Below are 11,029 nucleotides of genomic sequence, written 5' to 3' on the forward strand. Positions count from 1 at the left end.
TTCTTATAAGGCTTGGGCAATCCTCCTTCCTTTGAGCTAGCTTTTGGGGTGTGAGTTAGGCCTAAGACCTAATTTAACATGGTATCAGAGCAGGGCCCGTATCACCTGATGTTGGGACCCCCAAAATAAAAATTGCCCACGCACCAAATGCTAAGCACTGGGCGTGAGGTGGGGTGTTAAAGAATGACAAAAATCCCACATCGGTGGTTAATGAGATGGGTGGACTCCTTATAAGGCTTGGGCAATCCTCTTTCCTTTGAGCTAGCTTTTGGGGTGTGAGTTAGGCCTAAGACCTAATTTAACATCAAGCTCGCTTCTCCATTATTTTGGAATTACTTCAATATAGATTTATTCCTGTTGAACATCAGTCGACTTGGTTGGGCTTTCAACAGCTTGAGAGGAGGAGCAACAATGATTTTGGAATTTTCCCCATCATCATATGTATTATTACTCTTCTCAACCCAGTGGTTAAGAGTCGTCAAATACTACATGAATAGATTCTTTCATGCATATTTAAAGTATGTATACTAAAAGCTTTATAAGATTGTCACGATCCAAAAATAGACGTGATGACACTTGTCAATTCCCATCAAGACAAGTCAGCCTCAATCCAACAACACGAAAGAAATGCGGAAAGATAAAGCAAGAACAAGATAAAAGCGGAAAACTTATTCATTCTATTAACACCTCAATGGATTTAAATAGGTTTTTTGTTGCCTGTCATATGATTCGAACACGCACTATAAAATATCATTATCCTTTTTTACTTCTTGAGGTGTTGTAATTATTTATGTTAGGTACCCAAGTTGAGTAGGGACCTTTGGGGTTAGATTTCAAACTAGTAGAAATAGATTTGAGTCAACAAACCCGTCCGCAAGAATTGGCAAAACGAACTCTGCATTTGTAATGTTTATAACAAGATTTTTCATAATAATAGCAAGACTAAGAAAAGGGCTATTTAGTGACTGACATATGAGTCGACTTTCAATAACTAGGATTGTCATTTGGAAGCTCAAGATCAGTTGACTGGTTTGTCTTGTTCGTAGTGACACTATTATAATAGATTTTACTAGGGGAAGATTTGTAATTAATAGATTATTTACTAGTTGGCTTATTAATATGAGTAGACTGGGACTAATTGATTTGTACATGTCATTAAGTTATTATATTAGCAAATTGTGGTTTTATTCTAAAAGAAAATCATTTTCTATTTCAGAAACTTCAAATTTTAATTTCATAGTTATTCATTTCTATTTGAATAACTCTAAAATCACTAAACACTCGATTTAGGTCAAATATATCATAATTGTTACAAGTTTTAGATCTTAGCTAACTAGATTCTCTGATTTCCATGAAGCATACATTGACCATTTCATCATTCTCATTTTCTAAGTTGTCTTCATTACTCCGACTACTGAGTGATTTGTTTCTTTGATATTCCTTGGAGTATCTCTTCTTTGCTTCTGGACCTTCGTTAGAAATGTGCCTATACTTTCCACAACCATAGTAATTACCATCATTAATCTTGCTTTCTCATAAGAAGTTCTTCTATATATCTTTTAATCTCCAAAATGATTCCACGACTGATCTGGTAATTAGATCAACCTCATCTTCACTAATAATTTCTCTTCTTTATCTTCTTCAATGACTTTGAACGTAATTGTTTTCTTCTTGTTATCTTCTTGCCCTCGTTTGTTGAGATGAACCTTTTTTAAAAGCAATGAGATCCCCTCTCACTTCATCTTATGTAAGAGTATTGAGATTCATGCTCTCAATGGAGACGATCTTTGAATGTTATTGAGGAGGAAAAATTCTTAAAATTCTTCTTATGTGTTCCACCATGGGGTAGGTTTTACATGATGCTTTGATTTACCCAATGATCTTTCTTAGATTAGAAAATATGCTTTCAACATATTCTCCTTCCTTCATTTGGAACAATTCATATTCACACACAAGAAGGCTGGCAATTGTTTTCTTGACTTTATTAGTACATTCATATGTAACTTCCAACTTATCCCATTTTTTCATAATAGTATCACAATCTGATATCTTCTCATATTCCTTACCACAGGTGGAGTTGTATAGCACATTCTCTGCCTTGGAGTTTGTTTGAATAGCCTCAATATATTTTTCTAAACTTAGTAGCTTTGTTGATGTTTGACAATCATCTACTATCTTTTCATCTTTCTTGGTAAGAGGAATAGGATTGTCTCAAAGCATGACGACTATCCACACTCTCACATCATAGAGATTTTTTGAATGTCTCCATTCTTACTTTCCAATGAGATAAATGTTTTCCGCTGATGTACAGAGGCATAAATTGTGAAGTTCCTTCTTAAAATAATGCTCCAGTAGTAACTTTGTTTGGAAGGATGTTTCTCACTTATTGTTAGGAAATAAGTTGTGAGACCTTGCTCTGATACCTATTAAAAATGCAAGAGGGGTGGGGTGGGGTGAATTTCTATTTTTCTTTTCTAAGTCGATTGACTTCAGTAGTTGACTTCTGATAAATCAAAAGCAGTTCAACACAAAGGGAAAAATGAAAGTACGAAAAGTTAATTTGACACCAAATATTTTTATAATAATAGGGATCCTGAATAGATTGTAGTCTAGTCCTCTTTGGTTGCAATTGTGTTCTCTTCTAGTTCGTTGAATTTGTTCTTGTACAGAGTTGGAGTATAGTTCCTATGACTATACTCAGTGTTTTTTTCAGTCGAAATTTTTTTGAGTACATATTATAACCCTAATTCTATGCCAACATAAGGCCACAGTAGATGGACCAGAATTTAGTCATATTTTTGCTTGTAAAATCCAAATTCTCAAAGAAATATAGTGATTGCTTAAACGTTCAGTTATATATTTTATCTCCTTCTATTGGCTTTTTATAATAGTAGAAGAAGTCGTTGGAATAATTGAAGAGAAGAATCGAAAAGATTTGATTCTTAGAAATGAGTGAGTGATTCTGTTTCCATGAATAAAGTAAAGTCATAATTGACTTTCTTGCTAAGATGATTTCATGTGAATCTTTTGCTTCAATGTTTATTCTTTCCAAGAGAAACAATGCTCTCATAAGAGCCAAGATCTTTATGATTTCATGAGTCTCTTGATTTCACCTTCATCTCATAGTCAACTAATTGAATGAAGGGAATTTATGTTACATATATATACACAGATAGCAATTATTTACTTTATATTTTACATTCTCAAAATCATGTTTAATATAAATAATTGTCTATTATAGTACGTAACTTAACTTAGCAATTATTATTTTTATTCTGCAGCGTAAAAGAATAATATCAAATATCATCTCAAGTTATCATGAAAAATCTTTTGTGATGGATTCAAATTTGGCACCACCAAATTCTACTCTTGGATCTTTGACAGATTCGTCTGATGAATGTTTGTTGAGGCAAACTATATGTGGCTCTCCCATTGGATATAATTCTTCTTTTCATCCAGAAAATAATAATGACAATAACAATGTTCGAGCACATTCAATAAATATTAAAAATATCCCAATAATATCCCAATTAGAACAAGAAAATTATGGGTTTCATCATGATAATAATGGGGAGAAATCAGTTATTTTTGAGATAGTTGTTCCTGCTATCAATGAAATGCTTGGACTTGTGTATGTGAATGAACCACTTTGGGTAAAATCATCAGTTGATGAGGGGTGGCTTATTCATCGTGAGAGTTATGATAGAACATTTTCAAATTCAAATCGACCTTATAAATCAACTGCTCGAATTGAATCATCAAGGAGTTTTGGAGTTGTGCCAATGACTGCAATTGATTTGATCAAAAATTTCCGTGATCCGGTAAGTTTCTTAAACATTTTTAAGTTATAACAGTTCAATTCACAAGTGATATTGTTTACTTTGGGCTTAGGCTGATCGACTTTAGAACGTGTCAGTAGGGTCCTAGGCTTGCTGTGTTATATATATAAATATCTCTCATGTGTTTTATATAGTGAATAGTGTGTGTGCTAGTCAACTTTTGGATAGATTTTTGAAAATATAAAGTGTTTAATTAATTTTGTTTTGAAAACTAGCCTCTTTTGATGTGGAAACATACCATGGACAGATATCATGTTAGTGTCATAGATTTTGAACTTGAGAAAGTGAGAGATCCAAAGTTACTATCATTATATTTTGAAATCTAACACACTTCCGTCATGGATTTCAAATTCGTTATTTTCCAATGACTTCAAATTTTTAGCTACTTTTCTATATATCATTTTAATTTTAAGTTGTTCCCATACAATATTGATTAAGATAAGTTTAAATGGAGTGGCAAACATGTACAATGAGTATTTACATAGTCGAGCCCAAAAACAAGAAATTTTTTTAGGCATAATTATTATTGTTTATAATCATTAATCATATGCTGATTGATTTTGTATATGCAGATCAAATGGATGAACATGTTTCCTACTATAGTCACAAAAGCTAGGATTGTTGATGTTCTTGATTCTGGGAATACAGAAGTCTCTATACAATTAGTAAAATATTAATTCAACTTTGAATTTTTTTTTTCCTAAAAATTAAATAGATATTAAAATTGCTTCACAAAATGATCTAATTTTTTTCTGATTCTTGAAAACAGATGTATGAAAAGTTACATATTTTATCTCCTCTAGTGGAAGCTAGAGATTTTGTCTTCATACGTTGTTGTAAACAACTTGATCAAACAACATGGATAATGGTGGATGTTTCTTATGATTTATTCAAAGAGATTAAAACTTGTGCACCTTCTTATGCTTGGAAGTTTCCTTCTGGTTGTGTAATTCAAGATACAGGTGATGGCAAAAGTATGGTAAGAATCACTTTCTCTCTCTGAATATATCACTATTTATATAAAAAGGTAGTTGGTGCACTAAAATTTTACTATGCGCGGGTTCTAAGAAAGGGTCGGACCACAAGGGCACACATATTTATCTTGCATTTTTATAAGAGGTTGTTTCCACAACTCAAACCTATGATAAATATCACTATTTACATGTAGCTTATTTTCCAAGGAATTTATTACATAGGTAGAAGTTTACACGTATGATGCCTATATCGTTGTGTCTATTTCCTAATATGGTATAAGAATGAGACCTATCTTTATTCTTGACTTATCCAATATCAGATCCTCGTGTTATGTTGTTCACACTCCAAATATTTAGCTTTGAATGTGTGTCGCGGCTGTTTAAAGTGTCCCCATTATTCGTTTACAAAATGAACATTTGGTCTTTATGTATATCCTTGGACAATCTTGATAACAACCTTATGAGTTATATTTTGGGATTACATTAGATTCAATAATCATCTTTATAACATGTTCTATGAGATTTGCCAGGCCTATCACTATTCTTAATTTAACAATTAATGTTGAACACCGATCCATATTAGGTTGTTGATGCGCCAAACGTTCAAATATAAACAAGAGAGGATGAATAGTTGTATTCTTCTATGGTCTTAAATAATCCGCACCTTGTAAGATTCACTACTTAAAAAAACACGAATTCGCAATATACATTTCTATCAAAAATGTTTCCAATGATCAAGTTATTTTTATGCTTTCTTGATTAGTTTTTGTCTTGTAGGTTGCATGGATTGAACATGTTCAAATAGATGAAAAATGTCAGGTGAATCATATCTTTAGAGACTTGTTATGTGGACGTCAAACATATGGAGCTGAAAGATGGATTGTTACACTTCAAAGGATGTCTGAGAGATATAATTTTGCAATGCCTGTAACATGTGCTACTACGGATGATTCCCAAGGAGGTTCTGTTTTATATCTCACTCTTTACGTATTTATGATTTTTCAAAATTAATCTATAAGATAAGATAAGAGTCTATGCAAAATGAATCGTCATCTCAAGGCGGCTTTGATTAGAAAAAAAGAAATCTTGATGTGGTTTGAATCCATCCTTTTTTCTTTGTTTATTTGAAACGTCTCCTTCCTTTCAAAAGTTCTTTTTTTGCTTTAAAAGTGTGTTTGGCGTGAATTTTGTTTTTTGAAAAAATAAGTTATTTTTCGATGTTTGACTAGAGAAAATATTTTCCCTCTAAAAGGTCTGAAAAGTGATCACCTCTTTTATCTTTGGGTGAAAGACATTTTTCTTTGCAATTATTACAATTTTTAATTCGAAACATATCCGTAAATTTTTTTTTTTTTTTAGGTATGTGTTTGGATAGTGTTTTTTTAATAAAAAATAAATTATTTTCTACAGAAATATCTTCCAACAAAGAAGCAGGAAAAATGATCACTACAAATTATCTTAACTTTTAACATTATATCAACACCTCAAAACCACTAGGACATTACTATCATCTTTAACACCTGAACATATCATCAAAACACTATCTGATTTGCTAATATTATTATCAAGGATCAATCTTCATTATATTTTTCAAAATGTTTCTTCAAAAAAAAAAAAATTCTAAAAATTTCCTTATGTCACACTAAACACACCCTAATTTGATAAGTCAATATTAATTTTTGCTTTTTTAATGATATTTCAGAAGGGGTGAAAAATGTGATGAACCTATCTCAAAGAATGGTGAAGAGTTTTTGTGAAACTCTAAGCATGACAGACAAATTAGGTTTTTCAACTTCATCACATTTGAATAATGAAGATAGAGTTTCTATAAGAAAAAATGAAGAAATTACCCAACCGAAAGGCTTCATTGCTACTGCTGCTACTTCCCTGTGGGTTCCTCTTTCATTTGAAACTATTTTTAATCTCCTCAAAGATAACAACACAAGATGCCAGGTATGTGTCAAACCTATTTATAATAGTGCTGTTTGTTCATTTATATTTTTGGTTGCTAAATAGCTATGTTGTTATAAAGAACATATTAATATAATATGATGTTGACATCGGCTCCAAAGAAATTAGATGTCATAGCGAAATGTTGTTGTTAAACAAAGATCTTACGATATGTATCTTTGTACTGTATATATTTATTTTTAATGCAGTAAATCGAACATCCTATAAAACATATTTTTTGTACTATCAATTCCTATATAACTTATTTTTTAATCAAACGACCCTTCAAAGTACCCTTATAGATTAACTTTTTTTCAATCCCTGTATTGATTTTCATGTGAAATTCACAAAAATTTCAATAAATAATAAATATGAGAATCTTAACTCATAATATTAAAAGTACAATAAGTTTAGTGTTAATAATTTTTTAAACCATCAAGATAAAGTCATAAATTGTACTTATCTATAAATATTAGGCTCTCAGGCTATCTACGTGCTTAACTCTTAGCATTAACTGTGCATAGTTAATTTTATTTTATTATTTGGTCTTATAATACTCTGATCATGAAATAATTTTTGACAATCAAATTATGATTTTGTTTATCGTTTGATTTTGATTTTTTATTTCTAGTGGGATGTTTTATCTGGTGGAAATAATGTTACTGAGAGGGATCGAGTACTTACGGGAACTTGTTCAAAAAATTATATTACATTCATTCAGGTATTTGTCATATTTATTTATTTATGGTTTGCTATTTTCTTCTTAAATTATCAAATAATGATATTTTACTATATCTCAAGAATTTTTAAAAAAAGTACCTGTGATTTGGATTCATCTTGTTTTCACATGTAAAAATACCAAAATTTCGAACTTGCATCTATTTTCCCCTTTATTTTTTTAATCTTTGATTACTTAATCAAAAGGCATTTTTTGTGGTCTAATTTCACTTTTGAGTGGTAGACAAACTAATTATGATAAATACATATGACTATAAAAAGGACAAGAATTAGTTATGAAATTCATCACTTACTTGTTGCTAAGCTAATAAGATGAAATTAAAGATGAAATTGCTTCCGTTTAGCGTCAAAAATTGTTCGTCACAATTCGTATTTCTTTTTAGTGCTTACACTATTTTTTCTGAAACTGTTTATATGTGTATGTAGACTATGCCAATAGAGAACAACATGTTAGTTCTTCAAGAGTCAAGCATCGATAAAATGGGAGCTTTCTTAATCTATGGACCAATAGATTCAACAACATACACTTCATTTCTCAATGGAGGCGATGGGGAAAAAGTTGTCATTTTACCTTCAGGTATCATCATAAGTCCTGATGGTCGCCTCGCCTCAGACATGAACAGTAATGGAAATGCACAAAATGGATCAATCTTGACAGTGGCTTTACAAAAGTTGATTTGTGCTAATAATTCAATCTCCCAGGACCAACATATGGAGGCAATGGTTTATATTCAAAGCCTTTTGAGCTCTACAGTTTCAAAAATCAAAGCAACATTGGGTTGATCTGATTAAAAATTATGATGAATTAGTTTCATGTTGTTATTTAATTTTATTGGAGATTTTAAACCTTAGATAACGTATTATGTTTGAAGGATGATGTGTTACCCTTTTTGTGACTTATGAAAATCTCAAGACGGTGAGATACGCTATTGCTATTATCTTTTATATTGATAGACTAAATTTTGAGACTTTTTTTGTTCGGTTATTTTATTTTTAGCATGTTTGGCCAAATTATCAAAGTATGCTTACGTAGTGTGTGGTTTTGAAAAGAAAAAAAATTCAAAAAGTTGCAGTTTGAATTTTCTAAAATACTTTTTCTGGTAATTATGTTTGTCCTTTGTCAAATCACAACTTGTAGGCCATTTTTCATTTTCTATGTTTGGTCATAGTAGACAGAGTAGTGTTTTCTTGGGCACATTTGTATCTATTTGTGTCCGTAGTATAAAAATGGCAAGAAATGTTATTTATTCAATTACCTAGATAATGTCTGAGTGGTGTTACATTAGCAAAAAAGGGTTTGATACAACACATTTTTGTAATTACTTGATGATATAATGACCTAAAATCCAGAAGGCATCATAAATTATACAGAAAAAAAAAAGGTTACAAAGAAATTAGCTCTGCCCAACTTTGTCCTAAGTCTAGGCATTTGGCCCTTGTTAAGTTGAAGAGTACTCTTACCTGTCACGCCTCGAGCCTACACCTGAACGTGACCGACACTCGAGAATCATTGTTGATCCCCAAGTGAACCCTTGGTCTTGTTGACTACTTAGCAGAAGACTTACTCAAGCATTTTTAGTTTTAAATAACTGAAGAGAAAATATTTAAATCAATTATTGTATGAACTAACTGAGAATACTAAATGTAACAATAATAGTTTAGCAAAATATTTGTAAATAAATACCGAGAGACTCTCTAAAATTATCTATCTATGAAGCCTCTACTGGTTTAAGATAGGGGTCGGGACAAGACCCACGACAACCTTAAACAACTACTAAAAGTAAACTAAAGACTGGTGTTATAAATTTTATTATTGCAAATCCTATTCAAACATATGTTATAAAGTTGCAAAATTAACTTAATTCATAGAAACTAATATTCTACAAGATCCAAAACACATAACAAACTCCAGAGTGCATAACCAGGTTTAAAACAACCCCAACAATAATTTCCAAGAAAAAAAACTAAAAGTATTTGCAACAAAAATAATATCTAGCCTACAAAATTAAGAGAGATTGGAGAACCACATTAATCTTCATCCGAAACTGATGCATGAGCCTCATCAACATTAGCTGGAGTAGAAGTTACCGGAGTCATATGTGTGCTTGGCTGAGATGAGGTTGAAGAAATCAATCCACGTACACGCTCAAAAAGTACATGAAGCATTTGATCAGTCAGTGAAGGAATCAATCGTGTCATAAAGTCATCCAAATTTTATGTTGCTATTGTTTGAGCATTCGTACATGGTACTGAGGATGAAGCATCAGTTCCAAAAGCTGAGGCACAAAGATTCGTCCCAAAAAATGATTTATCTTGCGCTCCAAGACCATAGATCCTTGTTTTCTATTCCCCTCCCGCGGCTTGATAATATGCTTGCAATTGACAACATCAGATTGAGTTTGTGTTTGATTCTGTAATATTTCTAGATACTTTTCCTCTAAAAAGACAAATAATAATCAGTGAAATTCATTAATAACAACCACAACAATAACAATAAGCCAAATCACGACAATAACAATAAGCCAAATTAAGTTTATGCCGATAGCTTAGATAGCTTTTTATTTGCATATTCAAGTCTTTCTAAAATATATGTTGCTCTTTTTTTTTTGTCCACAGAGAATGCACAGCTTAATGTATTTATTGTGCCATATATATCCAAGAGTTCTCGCTTTGGAAGCAGCCGAGATATAAGGAAGACTGAGCAGATATATGATCAGACATGTGTTTGACAACAATAGACAATATGGTATCGGACAATGGAAGCCAAAGACTCATAACAGATTGAAGTATAGATTTAGGATCCTCTTTTTGAAGTTCGCGGGGAGGTATAGAAAAATTGAAAGACTTCATAACTTTCTCAAACATCCCCTTGTTTCTATCAGCTTCCACAGTAGCTTCATAAACCTGCCAAAGTGGCTCAAGAAGAAATTGCACAAGAACATATGCATCTAGATATGTTTAGAATGGGTGGCTTAAACAAGCAGGGAAATACACTGTCAAGAGTGGCTATACGTGGAGAAGGGGACACGGAGAGGAATGGCCATTCTGGAGAGTAGTATGGAACAACAACAGTATCCCTAAGCATCAATTCACATGTTGGTTAGCTATGCATGAAAGATTACTAACCAAAGAAAGACTGAAGGCAATGAATTTGATCACTGATATGAAATGTGATTTGTGTGGAAGCAAAGACAAGAATATAGAGCATCTATTCTTCAAATGTGCTTTCTCTCAAGCATGTCTAACAAACATAATGAAGTGGCTTCAAATAAATATAGTTCAGCAAGATATAAATGGATGGTGGAATAGAATTGCTAGAAAGGCTGCTGGAAAAGTAAGCAAAGCATTCCTATGGGCAATCACAACAACAATTATCTATCACAAATGGGGCGCAGGAAATGAATCGTGCTGGAATCAACGTGTCCCAAATCCAAGAACAGTGAAACGACCCCAAAAATGCCCGAAAATGTGCTTCGGAAACACCTATAATTGTAATTTCCATATATCTCAAAATCCGTTTCGTTTTTC

General features: G+C 32.1%; 1 protein-coding gene across 1 annotated transcript in view; it reads left to right on the forward strand.

Annotated features, from left to right (window-relative positions):
- LOC102605853 (homeobox-leucine zipper protein HDG8-like) overlaps positions 1–5,824 on the forward strand; it is a 10,702-nt gene extending 4,878 nt beyond the window's left edge. The window contains exons 4-7 of the mRNA XM_015304765.1: positions 3,282–3,821; positions 4,412–4,489; positions 4,609–4,818; positions 5,591–5,824. Of these exons, the coding sequence (XP_015160251.1) occupies positions 3,282–3,821; positions 4,412–4,489; positions 4,609–4,818; positions 5,591–5,824 (1,062 nt within the window). The remainder of the gene's footprint in view (positions 1–3,281; positions 3,822–4,411; positions 4,490–4,608; positions 4,819–5,590) is intronic.
- The last annotated feature ends 5,205 nt before the right edge of the window (positions 5,825–11,029 follow it).

The sequence above is a fragment of the Solanum tuberosum genome, unplaced genomic scaffold (genome assembly GCF_000226075.1).
Source record: "Solanum tuberosum cultivar DM 1-3 516 R44 unplaced genomic scaffold, SolTub_3.0 scf00612, whole genome shotgun sequence".
Taxonomy (NCBI): Eukaryota; Viridiplantae; Streptophyta; class Magnoliopsida; order Solanales; family Solanaceae; genus Solanum; species Solanum tuberosum.